At 47.0% G+C, this 13,794-nt stretch overlaps 4 protein-coding genes across 4 annotated transcripts; 1 reads left to right on the top strand and 3 right to left on the bottom strand.

Moving 5' to 3' along the window:
• Nucleotides 1-118: 118 nt before the first annotated feature.
• On the bottom strand, nucleotides 119-783 carry N7478_012169 (GPI anchored serine-threonine rich protein; the record flags this gene model as incomplete). The annotated part of the gene is made up of 3 exons (XM_056928383.1): nucleotides 119-428; nucleotides 498-596; nucleotides 650-783. 3 exons carry the CDS (start codon nucleotides 781-783, stop codon nucleotides 119-121), a joined length of 543 nt encoding a protein of 180 aa, XP_056773491.1.
• A 1,061-nt stretch (nucleotides 784-1,844) lies between these two features.
• Nucleotides 1,845-2,699, bottom strand: N7478_012168 (class I SAM-dependent methyltransferase; the record flags this gene model as incomplete). Its single annotated transcript, XM_056928382.1, has 1 exon — nucleotides 1,845-2,699. The coding sequence occupies one exon, from the start codon at nucleotides 2,697-2,699 to the stop codon at nucleotides 1,845-1,847; it is 855 nt and encodes a 284-aa protein (XP_056773490.1).
• Nucleotides 2,700-5,077: 2,378 nt separating this feature from the next.
• N7478_012167 (MDR family MFS transporter) lies at nucleotides 5,078-6,827 on the top strand (the record flags this gene model as incomplete). The annotated part of the gene is made up of 2 exons (XM_056928381.1): nucleotides 5,078-5,389; nucleotides 5,484-6,827. 2 exons carry the CDS (start codon nucleotides 5,078-5,080, stop codon nucleotides 6,825-6,827), a joined length of 1,656 nt encoding a protein of 551 aa, XP_056773489.1.
• A 326-nt stretch (nucleotides 6,828-7,153) lies between these two features.
• On the bottom strand, nucleotides 7,154-13,708 carry N7478_012166 (pectinesterase family protein; the record flags this gene model as incomplete). The annotated part of the gene is made up of 3 exons (XM_056928380.1): nucleotides 7,154-13,020; nucleotides 13,071-13,115; nucleotides 13,552-13,708. 3 exons carry the CDS (start codon nucleotides 13,706-13,708, stop codon nucleotides 7,154-7,156), a joined length of 6,069 nt encoding a protein of 2,022 aa, XP_056773488.1.
• Nucleotides 13,709-13,794: the final 86 nt, after the last annotated feature.

Here is a 13,794-nt window from a genome sequence, read left to right as displayed (position 1 = left end):
AATTGGCACAACCGACATTTGAGCGACATCGAAAAAAACGTTCAAGGTCCAGCCAAGTGTTAAGAAAACAAAATCTAGCCAGAACATCTTAGGAAGCACTTGAAGCCAGTGCAGGAATTTAAATCATAATGCCGAATCCGAAACCCAGCAACGGGAGCCAGCTTGTGACCAGATTCATAGCCGCAACTCCCTCAGATGGACTCGAACCCTTGTTCGCCTCATTCAATGTCTTGGTTGGTTGGCTCGTGGGAGTTTCAAAGGCGAGGTCGTCTGTGGGGGTCGCAACAACCTTATCAGGCCCTGGGGTCGTCCATGTAGCCGCAACTGAGGTTTGTCCTTTGTCGTACGCATTGGCAGTAGCACAGTCTTGTTCACTAACCAACTCAGCGGAGAACCGGGCGGGATCATCTGGACAATCTACATAACAACTTTTGAATGTTAGGAGAATGTTCATGACGGAGATTGATGGAACTGATAAATGAAGTTTCTTCACTTACTTTGCAATATTGGCACTCCCAGAGCACTTGCAATCCCAGTCATCTTCAGTACATTTCGCAAGAGAATGGCCCATTGTAGCCACGCATTGGTCAACAAGGCTAATTTATTTCAGGTTAGAACGGTATGGCTACTCAAATTTCAAAGGTCGTACCTTTGGGAGGCGCAGGAGCCGCCGCCACTTGTCGGCGCTGGGCTCGGGGCTGCTTGAACTGGGGCATATTGGGCTCCAACAGGGATCGCCGAAGCGGCAAGCCATAGCGAGGGATTTCTGAATATACTGAGCATTGGAGATATAATGGCCACCGATGTGTAAAGTGCTGTCACCCATCGCAGAAGAAACGGCTGATATTATAACCTCAATCCCAAAATCTACTAAGTCGACAGTTACATTTCGTTGAAAGCCCCTATCTAAGCCATTGTTCCCCATTTCCGGTCAATAGATGATGAATTGGAGCTCCTTGAGCAAGGAACGAGACGTTAAAAAGCCACCTGGAGCCCTCAAACCAAAGGAACACAAAATCGCTACCATGGATATGCGGGACTTCGGGGACTTAGGTTCCGGTTGGTACCTGTCAGATTAGCCTAAAACCACTCTATGTTCCTTTGTACTCTAATCTTCTACGTATCCAAGCACTCTTTCAGGTATAAAAGGTCAATAAAAATGCGATTATTAGTAGCATCGCTCAGCAGTTTCAATCCACGGGCCCAGCGTTGAAGGAGAACATATAAACTTAACTCATCAATGTAATATTCGATTTCATGCGACGACTCTGCGCAGAATCTGGACTTGGACGATCAAAATTCCCTCGGTCCATGAGGATGGCGAGAGGATAAAAGTGGGTCTTGAGGTCGCATTCCAACGCGCGCTGGGGGTTACATTTCTGATTTAACAGGCTGCTTTCGGCGCTCACAAATACAATCTGTGAGCCGCATCAAGAATGTGAGATCTTTTATTTTTCGTATCGTGCATGGCCTTTATCTCATGATTGGGTAAGTGGAGGTATGGCACGTTCTCTGGTACTTGGAATGGCGAGTCTAGACTCCAGCAGTTTATCCTTGCCAGTCCCTTGTCTTTCCTATTTTGAAATTGTCAGTAATATCATTACAATGGTCCTTTATTGCGCATAATGTACATTGAGCTAACAGAACAATGGAAAGTATTATCATTTGTGGCTTGTTGCGTGACATGGTTGTGCAGGTAAATACTGTATACAGAAGTATATATCGTGCTTTTCAAGATGATTTTTCTCAGCTTGGTGAACTTGAATACCTACACATACTATTGCTGGCCAGATTTGTAGTGACGGTGCCCCAGTAACATGAAAATCAGAAAATTTAGCATTCAACTATCTTGCACTCGCGGATATCAGTAGAAAGTACGGTCGGTTTCTTTCATCTGCCCATTCTGGGTGTGTCGCAACATCTTCCTTGGATGGAACCCATTCCTTCAATCCTTTAAGCATGAATCCGTTATTTATCAACTCGCAAATGTAGGTCTCCACGGTGCGATGATACTTCCTCACGCCATTAACGCCCAGCCAGTTAGAAATCCGCCATCCCTCCTCACTGTAAGAGTTCAACGGCCATACATTCACTTCTTGGCCATCATCCACTGTGGTGAGCCAATCCGGGCTAGGGCGAATGGGCGCAGAGAAAACGGGGTGTTCCACCGAGAAGACCAATGTTCCACCCGGTTTCAAAGAGCGATGGATCTCTTGATAAACCTTTCCTATGTCCTCCACGTAGTGGAATGTGAGAGAACTATAAACAAGGTCGTATGGCGCGACTTCTGGTGCATCGGCAAGGTGAATGGTTTGGATATCTCCAACTTCATATTGTATTTCCATGCAGGCTGACCCATCATATTCAGCTCGGTCGCTAGACAGTGGCGTCTGGCTCTCAAACGTCCTCGCGTGAGAAATCATCTTGTCGGAGATGTCGATGCCTTTCACATATGCGGCTCCTTCATCTCTAGCCCACCGCGCAAACCAGCCATAGCCGCATCCCAAATCCAGAACACGAAGGTCGTTCAGGCCGCAACGCTGCGTTGCGTGATCAGGGCCTTTAATTTCGGAATAAATCATGTTGCGTAGAGTTGGCCATTCAGGTGCGCCCGCCAGGCCATTCTGTGATCGCGGCAACTGGCGGTATGCTGCGAAAAAATTCTGATCCTCGTATATATTCTGGGCTTGGAGTGACATCTTCAAGGGATCTAGCCAATGCCTCTAGACATTAATGTAGAACGTGTGGTACTTAGGAAGAAAGAAGATCCATGCGCTCGGTTTTGAGAGGATTCGGCCGGAAGGTGCCGACAACGAAATTTCCTGTCTGGGACCCCGATTTGAGACATGAGACATATCATGCAGTAAGGGATTAAAGTATTAGAAATGGACCTAGATCAATATCGAACAGGGATTACCACTGGCTCAGCATCGAGGATGGAGCCCGGATCCATAATTCATGCCGTTTACCTTTCTACACCGGGGCACGTATATCCTCCGTCGCCATGTTTACCGTTCCCAGTATGTACGTCGCAGTGGGCCAGCACCGGCTCCCCAACTTTGGCGGCCCGGGATGATTTCGCGTGAGATCCCAGCTCGGAATTTTGATCTCTCGTCAAAAACCTCTTGTTACTGAATCAAACAGGGCTCCTAGTGCGACTGCTAAGTATAGATGTTCTTCGAGAAAGATTGATGAAATTGATATATTGTCTCTGGTAGATTGTGCGAGTCTTCAAAATAAACATTATCTTCATGCGATCTTGCAAGTTTATCTTCCTCGTCCCTTTCTGTGGTTGGCCATTGGTCGCATTGGGTCACTCCCGCTCCTTAATGGTGAGATACTGGGCTTCGAGGAGATTTCATATTTCGTATTTGTGTGAATGGCAGCGTTTGGGAAGAAGTCCGTTTGATTGGGCTGACGCGTCAAGGAATTGCTTGTGAAATCGTGAGGAAGCCGCTTGGGCAGTCAGCATGAGGCCACAAGGCGTCTCACCAGGAACACATGCGTTAGGTTGTCGTTTGAAATCGAAGTCGCAGCTAAGATGATGAGTAAAGCGATGTGAAGATTCCGTATGTGGTGTATGTACTGCGAAGACAACTTTTTCAAGGAATGCTTTACCTGGTGCACTTGGGAAGAGGAGTCAGAGTTGAGGTAGTTAGCGATCAATGCTAACTATGGAACTAGTTGATGCCTGAGGTATTGGGTGTCTTTAGTCACATGGAGAATTGCTAATACCACCCCTCAAATGGCTAAACCCACCCCTTCTAAGCCGCTTTGGGAAATTCTGCCGTATTTGTAATATGAGCCCTTAACAAGGCGGTGTAATTTAAAATGGGCGGTCAGGCGAGGTCCAGGCGGATCCCAAGCTTATGGGAGCAGCTAGGTGCCGTTGAAGATGCTGTAGATCGTGAGTTTTATGAGCAATGGTCCCAACAAGGCTCACAGCAGCCAGCAACTCAGCAATCGCGGAGGAGACCCGATACGTGTGGAAATTGGGGCGTGGAGGGGCATAAAAGGCCTGGATGTCCGCAGATCAACAGATTTGCCAGTTAATTCGACTGAAAATGCATTTTCCGGTGTTTTTAAAATCAGCCCCTGTTTCCTCTTTAGGTTAAGCTTGGAATGAGATAACTTGCTTGCATATTAAATGTCGTTAAATGTGTGGTAAAATGGAAGCTTTTTACGTGGAGATTTAATTTAATTCTGGACCGTATTCATGCTGCCGGCAGAAAATTGATGCCTTTGTGCCTCGTGGTATTACAAATACGGCGGTGAGCTTAGAAGGGGTGGGTTTAGCCATTTGAGGGGTGGTATTAGCAATTCTCGTCACATGGTGTTTACCACGTGATGCTTTACGCTAAACAAAAAAGGGACAGCCCTTGCTTAGTAATCACACCGATTCGGGCTTACGTGATTCCGTCTGACGTGGATCATTGATTCAACAACCTTGGAAGGCAATAAAGACACCTCATATTCAGTGAAAAGCACATTAAACAAAGAAAATCGGCTAGACTAGTCAAAATGATTGCCATAAAATCTAGCAAAGATGTCGATCGTCAATGTAGAGATGATGCATCAGGTCAATACGCTTGTACATCGCACTGGTTGAAACCCGTACAACCAGCGAAGCAATTCTTACGACATGGAGATCCCTGACGAGTCGATATGACAGAGATTACTTTTGTGAGTCAAAGTATAGTCCTTTTCCAGGGTTATATGGTCTTGGCCAATTTCAATCTAACCGTCTTTTAGCGTGAATTGACGCGGGATATCCCGCCTTATTGGCCCATCGGGTATTCTCACCTCGTATTCCTGGAGTCAGTAAAAGTATAAATTGTGTCAATTGCGGATGGTTGCAACCATCCGATCGAAAATTGGGCCGAATCAAACGGAGATTGGCGCTCGATTAAGTCCGATTGCAGATTAAAAACATTTTCAAATTCGCGTAAATCGCGTCGACCATGTTCAGGGTTTTTATACACACGTTAAACATCCAGACTGTGACCTGCCTTGTTACTGCGGTCAGGTTGAACTAGGCTGCATAGAGAATTGTCTGCTAGCGCCTACTAGTTTCAGCATGGAGAACTCAGAATCCAATGTGAAGCTCGACGAGACTCGTGATGTTGAGTCCGGCTCGGAGAAGAATACCACCCTCGCGACAACAGAAGGGCCGGAATACCCTTCTTTTGCAAAGGTGGTGGTCATAATTTTGGCCCTCTATCTTGCAGTCTTCCTCGTGGCACTTGACCAAACCATCATTGGTGTGGCAATCCCCAAGATCACAGACGAGTTCAAAAGTATCTCAGATATCGCATGGTATGGAAGTGCTTACTTCCTAACGTCTACGGCTCTCCAGCCCTCGTATGGTAGGATCTATAAAGTCTTCAGTGTATGTTTCTTAACCCAATTTCCTTTATATGCATCTGGATGTCTGCATAAACACACGTCCAGGAGTCATCAAATTCTCTCTAACATCATTTCAGGTGAAATGGGCATTCTTATCCGCCATTGTTATCTTCGAGATTGGTTCGCTGATCTGTGCAGTGGCCCCGTCCAGCACGGTGTTGATCGTCGGACGGGCCATTGCAGGAATTGGAGTCGCCGGTATATTCTCAGGGGCCATGGTCATCATCGCTATGACTGTTGCACTACCAAAGCGCCCGCTCGTTTTTGGTATGTTTGGCATGGTATGGGGAATCGCCTCGATTGCAGGTCCACTTCTCGGTGGTGCTTTTACCGATGGTGTTACATGGAGATGGTGTTTTTACATCAATCTCCCGATCGGCGCTCTATCAATCGCAGTCATCTTGTTCATTCTTAAACTTCCAGTCAAGAATGAATTCGCTGGTTCCTCAATTCTAACGCGCATCCGACAGTTGGATCTCATCGGAGCCACACTGCTTATTCCAGCCATCATCTGCTTACTGCTTGCTCTCCAATGGGGTGGAAATAAATACCCCTGGGGCAACTCAAAGATCATCGGCTTGTTTGTTGGATTCGGCTTGATGATTATCCTCTTCGTTGTCTCGCAGATCTGGCTCGGCGAGAAGGCCACACTGCCACCTCATATTCTGAAGAAACGTACAGTTTATTGTGCTGCGCTTTTCGCCTTATTCTTCGGTGGTGCATTTTTCCTTCTGGTCTATTACGTGCCCATCTTCTTCCAAAGTGTTAAAAACTCATCTGCCATGAAATCAGGAATTCAGCTTCTTCCCTTGATGCTTGCTACTGTCGTCTCCTCTGTAGCGGTGGGGGTATTGGTGACTATTGCTGGGTATTACACTCCATTCTTGATTGGCAGTACTGCAATCGCAGCAATTGGAACTGGATTGATCACCACATTCGACTCCGATACATCCACCTCCAAATGGATTGGCTATCAAATATTGGTTGGCGCAGGAGTCGGCGCTGGCTTCCAAATCCCAATGACTGCAGTTCAAACCGTTCTTACCCAAGAGGATATCCCCGTTGGAACTGCCATCGTGATGTTTTTTCAAACTCTGGGCGGTGCGCTCTTTCTGGCCGTTGCTCAATCCGTCTTCCAAAACGGCTTGATTGACGGTATTGGCAAATACGCTCCTGGTGTCAGTCCTGCTGCCATAGTAGGGGCTGGTGCAACAGAGATGCGACACGTACTTAGTGAGCTTGGTCAACTTGACCAGCTTGGGGGTGTTATCAAAGCATACATGGGAGGGCTTCAAAATGCCTATCGTGTGAGCCTTGCCCTTATGGTCGTCGCATTTCTATCCAGCTGTTTCTTCGAGTTCAAGAGCGTGAAAAAGGCCGACCAAGATGGCAAAATTGAGCATGCAATTCCAGCTCTCTAATTGATCCATTGATAAACACATGTACAATAAATACCAATCTCCCATACCAAAATAATAAGATATCAGTATAACAAAACAAACCAACTTTTTTCCCTTGGCGTCCTCTCTCCCTATACTCCAATTAGACCATGTCTACGTAAAGTACTATGTAATGCATAGGGCAGGCAGACTGTTCAATTGTTTTCTTTTATCTGCTCTCTTTTCTTCTAGATTTGTAGTTCAATGTAATTTCATCTATTGAACATGATCTATTAAAAAATAGAGACAACGGGGTTGATACAAAAATATTAAATCAATAGTGCAGTGGGGATTCAATCTGGAAACTGTCATGATGCGCAACTTGTGGCACCCTTTGCGGTAGCTGTCACGGTACTGGTGAGAGTAGACGTAGTCTTCACAGTCTTGATCTTGGTAGAGGTGGGACCTGTGGTGACAGTAACAGTGGGTGAATTATGGTAGGTCGTCGTTACAATCTTCGTTGAGGTGAATAGGGGTAAAGCAATTGTAGAAGTTGCTGGCACAGTCTTTGTCACGACCTTTATCAACGCAGTGGGTCCAACGAAGGACTGAATGATGGTAGTTGTAAGACCTGTTGCCGTCTTTGTAGCAGCGTATACAGTGGTTGTAGATGTGGCTGTCGATGTTGAGGTGACAATGTGCGTAAATGTCACTGGATCAGGTGTTATGTCATTGCCAGCTGGAAATGACTTCGTAACTGTCGTCGTCGCTACAGCTGATATTGTCACAGACGAAGTTTTTGTGATAACTGAAGTTGCTTTTTTGGCCGCATTTTGCCTATCACCTGTATGTGTGGCTGTTATTGTTTTGACTAGGAAATTCTTCGATCCCGATGCCATCACCGTGGAGGTGGTAATGAATTCAGTGGTAGTTGAATAATCTGTGACTGTGGTCGCAAGAATAGCTCGTGGTGGGAGAAGACTTCGTTTCACCCTTGTAGCCTGCAGACAACTCAGTGTTGTTGTTGTGCTCGTTGTCTTGGTCTTTATTGATGTTGTACTGAATGTTATGACGCTAGTTCCAGCCGAGACCGTTGTTGTGCCTCCAGTGCCGGCTGTGAATGTGATGGTAGAGGTTACTTCGGAGGTACGAGGAGCCGGAGTTGTGAGTCTTGTTGCCGTGGTAAATACAGTTGATGTCATCGACGAAGAAGCAGTGACCAACTCAGTGCTTGTCAACGTCCTTTCAACGGTTTTGATAGAGAATGCCGCCGTGATGGTTTTGACAGCGGTCTTTTGAGCTTTTTCTGTCTTGGTCTTAACAACTGTCGTGGGTGTTAATGTTGAGTCGCCTACGACCGTCTCAGTAGAGGTTGTTGTCAAAGTTTCTTTGTCATCTGTGATTGTTTTCGTGACCACTGATGTCGATGTGGCGGTAGCTTGGGTCATTGACTCTGAATCGGATGCCACATCAACAGTAGCAGTTGTCGTTCCCGTTGTGGTTGGGCTATCCCCGGGAGTTTTTGTTGTCAAAGATGTAGCCTCGTCTGTCACAATCATGGTTGTGGTGGTTTTCACTGGTCCAGAAGAGGATGGATCGGATGAACTGGGCGTTGGCGAAGCTGGAGATTCCCCAGGGGCAAAAGGGGTTGCGGAGACATGCGTGAAATCAATCCAGGAGGTAGTGTCAAAGAAATTCGATATCTCGAACTGTACCACCGACTTGTCATCTAATTGTGTCGCAAAAGACACTCGCCCAGATGTATCTGATCCCGGACCGTCATTATTGTATTCTCCAAACAAAACATTACTAGTTCGAGCACTGTCAGAGGACCATTCCTCCCATCCAGCAGACTCTATGCAGGACCCCAAATGACAATCAATGTATGCAACTCTCGCGTTAGGATTTTGAGGTCTTCCAAGCGAGATTCCTGACATGGAGCCTGCCCCATCAGATGGTGTAATTGTGCATTTATCGAAGACAAAACCTCCAGGTGAATCAGTGGAATCGCGCTTGCCTGCAGTAATACTGATGCCGTCATCATTCGGAGACACTGTCGAGTCGAGGAAATAGCCCGATCCGCTTCCTGCTATCACATCCATGTTGCCTTCGATCTTGCTTTCCGCCACGAAGAGATATCCATCAACCACAATGGTGTTATGGCCTCCAGATACCTGGCATCCATACAGACTAGCATATGTAGATTCTTTTACTGCTAATGCGACAGACTCTCTGTCTCCAACTGCTTTGTTTGTATTGGAGAAATCGATGTTCATAGCTTGTAGAGCATCTCCTGCAGCATATACTGTCGCGCTGCTACTTGGAGATTCGCCAAATTTGGTGTCTGCCGCTTTGTTGCTGGCGATTGTGACTTGATTCTTGTCATTGCTGGTAGGCGAATTCGAGTAGCCGATTAGGACCAGAGTACCTAGTGTAGTGATCTTCAGTGTTTCATGATAAGTTCCAGGATAGATAAACACTTTCTTGGTAGTCTTCGATGAAGCTGATGATGATAAGGCATCAAGGGCATTCTGTATGGTCTTGTATGTCTTCTGGTTGTCGATTTTGGTCTTCGACACAACGAATGCCCCATCAGGTGGCGTCGTCCCATCGGAATCAGAGTCATCGGTTGGTTGTCCCGGTGACGTTTCTGGTGATGGTTCACTCCCTGGTTCGGCCTTGGGAGTGACGATTTTGTCCCAGTATGTCATGTCAATCCAGTCTGTAGAATCCATGACATCAGCTAAAGCATAGGCGTCGGATTCAAGCAGCTTTGCGAGGCCAGATGCTTCCCGAGCGTCTGCATTATTCTCCCAGTTCCCTTTTCCTGTATTTTCATACTCTGCAAGGGTGATATGGTCTGTTCGAGGGTCTGTAGAAGACCACGCCTTCCACCCCGATGGATTAATCACGTCAGTAAGATGCGACTTCTTGACCACAACTAGTGCATATTCTGATTGGGGACGCCCAAGAAAGATAGATCCACCCAAATCTGATGCTGCATTTGAGGCTGCTCCAAAAAGACATTGATCAAATATGTAGCCACCGACGGCCTCTTGAGATGCGCGACCTTGTGCTGTAATTGCGTTTCCTGGAGACTTGGCTCCAATAGTGCATCCTTTGAAGTAAGCTTTTGCGGGCCCATAGATGAAATCCAAAGCCCCTTCGATATAGGAGGACTCATAATATTGATAAGAGTTGGCGCCACCAGTCAACAAGGTCTCTTCCCAGCCAATAAATGAACAGCCGTAGAAGGCATTCTGTGTTCCATAGACTGAAGCTGCTACTGCGATGTAAGATGCCTTTGAACCGTCGAGGTTGTCACTGTTGATTATGTTGATGTTGTAAACAGCAATATTGATGGAGGCAGTCGAAAAAGTTGCAGTGTCCGAATCGGAGTGAGTAGAAGAGCGTGAAGAGACGGGAGCTCCACGAGAAAGTGTGATAGTTACTTCATTGTCCGAGAAGTTTTCACCGACAGCTCCAGTTGTGTATCCAATGATTATTGTTGGACCATTTCTATCAATGACTGGCACTTGTTCATTATATGATCCTGGGTAAATAAAGATGGTCTGCAAAGAGTCATCATCGGGTAGTGAGTTCAATGCTTTTGCAACAGACGAGTAGGAGCTCTCGATGGAGCTCAATGTCGACACGAGAACTGCTCCCGGTGGTGGTTTTGTCCCACTCTTTGGATGCCCGGCGGTACCAGTTCCGGCTGGATTAGATGGGGATGTCTCTGAACCACTTCCCGAAAGCGTCGGAGTTCCTGTACCAGATTCTGGAGCTGTGGGCGAGCTCCCTCCGTTGCCATCGGTTAGACTGTAGGAAGGATCGTAGTTATAGGCAGTCATATCAATCCAAGAGGTGTCTCCAATCCACGCGGAGAGAGTATAAGCTTGTGCCTCGCCCTGATTCAGCTTTTTCGCGAATGGTGCGCGAGCGTCTGACCACTTTCCTGGTCCGGAATTATGATATTCACCAAATGTAACGTGGTCAGTTCCCGATGGTCCAGACGAACTCCATCCAACAGGACTGATATGCTTATCCAAAAAGGAGTTCATATAAATCACAAGACTGTACTCGGAGGCAGGGCGTCCAAGATAAGTTCCCTTGCCAGACATGTCGTAGGGGCTAATGTATGTGACCACGCAGGTGTCGATGACAAACCCGCCTTCAGCATTTTCGGATGACCGAGTCTGTGCAGTGATGGAATAGCCGTTCGTGTTTGATGCAATGTACGATTGGTGGAAGTAAGCTATAGAAGACCCCCATATAAAATCGATTGAGCCTTCGATATAGCTATTGGAGAAAACTTGGGTTCCCTCGTTTGCAAACAAAGTGTGATGATAACCAATGAACGAACAGCCATATGCAGCTACTAGACCGTTGAATGCTCCTGAAATGGCCACGGTATCGCTCTTTTGGGGATATGTATTGCGAAGGTTGATGTTATACAACGCAATTATTGTTTTTGCATTGGAATCCCCAGAGCCAGAACCATCAGAGCCTGAGCCCGAGCCACCTGATCCAGAGCCACCAGAACCATCTGAGTCCGAGCCAGATTTGACTCGAATGACAGCTGTCAACTCATCATTACCGGTCTTAGTTGCTCTTCCATAAGAGGTTTCGATCGTCACCAGATTTTTAGTGAAATCGTTCTTGTATGTAGTTTGCCCGCGTAGTGTGACCTTCCCTTTTCGATTGATGGTTATCTGCTCCTTGTATGCGCCACTTCTGATCTCGATGACATATGGTTTCCCATCAGCGGGAAGAGCTTTAATCGCTGACGAAACGCTACTGTATTCGCCATCTGATGGGTTGGTAGACACCACCAAGGTGCCCGCTGGTATAGCATCTGGGGACGTTGAGCCTGTCGAAGATGAACCGGAGCCAGACCCAGACCCTGATCCTGATCCATCTGACCCTGAATCGCCAGACCCAGAGCCACCAGAGCCACCAGAACCACCAGAGCCCGAGCCATCAGAGCCATCAGACCCTGAGCCTGAGTCTGATCCAGAGCCACCAGAGCCTGATCCAGAGCCTGATCCAGCGCCTGATCCAGCGCCCCCAGAACCATCAGAGCCGGAGCCTGAGCCACCAGAGCCTGATCCAGAACCCCCAGCACCATCAGAGCCTGAACCTGATCCTGATCCTGAGCCTGATCCAGAGCCACCGGAGCCTGATCCAGAACCATCTGATCCAGAACCTGAGCCCGAGCCCGAGCCACCTGATCCATCAGACCCAGAGCCACCTGATCCACCTGATCCAGAACCAGAGCCTGACCCTGAACCTGAACCTCCAGATCCATCATGTATGTCGGTTAGAATACCAGAGTCTATCCAACTGGTATCAGATGTAGCATATCTGGGGTAGGCGTTTCCAAACACGGTCTCGATTGCGAACTGGGCCAGATCAGCAGTATCCAATAGTGTCACGTACGGCGATCTAGCGTCCTTGTTGCTCGGATAGGCTCCTGCCCCAGTATCTCCATGTTCGCCGTAGAAGTTGCGACCACTCTGGGTTGTTGCATCGATATGCACTCCGGTCGCAGCGATGAACCCATCCAACACGGAACTTAGATATACTGCCACCGATCCCACACCTTTGGCTTTCGCCAAGTAGACCTCATCGTTGTCGCTTCCAGACTTGGGGGAAATAGTGGATCGATCGAGAACTATCGTCGAGTTGTATAAAGTATCATCTAACGATGTACCCAGGTTGTTGATAACGGTGGCCGAGCTATCGAGCGGGGAAATTGATGTTCTGAAAACATACACTGTGGCTTTCCCGTCAATTGCTTTCTCATGAGCTTCGATATAGCTGTTTGCGATCAATATGATACCCAAGTCTGTTTCAATCCCAACGGGCCCAGCTGAAATGAATTCACACCCATAAAATGCTATCTTCGTTCCTTTCACTTGGATGGCTGCACTATCGGAGTCTGTATTGATGAAGTTGATGTTTTGGAAAGTAATACCGTCGATATCCGCCGTGATTGTCAAAGCTGTACCAGCATCGGAAATGATAACCTTGTTCTTGGAATATCCATCTATATCTTGAGGCTGGCCGATGACGGCGACGGATGGAGTTGCGGAGACAGTTACAGCTGGGTAAGTACCCGCTAAGACGGTAACAGATGGGATATCATTATGCTGAGCATATGAAATAGCATCACCAATGGCTGTAAATTGACCACTCTTGTCGGTCGCAACTGTGACTATGGGGGAGGTGGCTGAGACATATTAGCGCACGGATCGTTAATCAAACTCAAAGAAGACCCACGAGAAGGTGATGATGGGGAGGTTGGCGTTGATGGTTGTACTGTCGCTGTAACGTAGACAGTATGTGAGCAAGTGCAATCTGATAATTGCAACGCTTTAACCAGGCCCAAATAGCCCAGAATCGACAAAATCCTCATCCTGACTTGGCGGATGAAGCCATATGCATGGACAGTGAAGATAATTCATTTAAGGAGATTTTACAATTTCCGTATATCCCAAAAGAGAGACAAGAAGCCTCCCGAAATGAAAATCGAAAAGCATAAAAAGAAAAAAGAAATAAAAGAATAAAGAATAAAGAGAAAGAGAAAGAGGTATAGCATTGGAATGTGCATAGTAAGGGCTTCATTCAGACATTCCTGATCCATGATTCAGGGTCCTCTTGGCCATGTTGGTCCAGGTACGCGGGAAGTACAGGTGGAAATGTAAACAGATTGGATCATCATGCAGAAGTTGACACGATTCGTCGGTCTCGTTCTGCATACACATCTGAATGATCGTAGCTTGAGTCTTCTGAAGCAGTAGGATTATTCCACTCAACATGAAATGAGTATTCCGTTCATCACCCAGTCCGATCGATTTCCTACGTAATTCCTTGCAGAATCGGAGGGCGCATTCTGTGCCTGGATCGAGGATCTGCATTAGAATGACCACCTTTTGATTCGTCCGATCTGTTGATTCAAGAGGTCGCCAAGCTTTATGTGCCTTGTGGCATATTTGACAAAATA

Source organism: Penicillium angulare (genome assembly GCF_028827245.1).
Source record: "Penicillium angulare strain IBT 27051 chromosome Unknown utg000010l_segment0_segment0, whole genome shotgun sequence".
NCBI lineage: Eukaryota > Fungi > Ascomycota > Eurotiomycetes > Eurotiales > Aspergillaceae > Penicillium > Penicillium angulare.
This window is presented reverse-complemented; position numbering and strand designations above follow the sequence as displayed.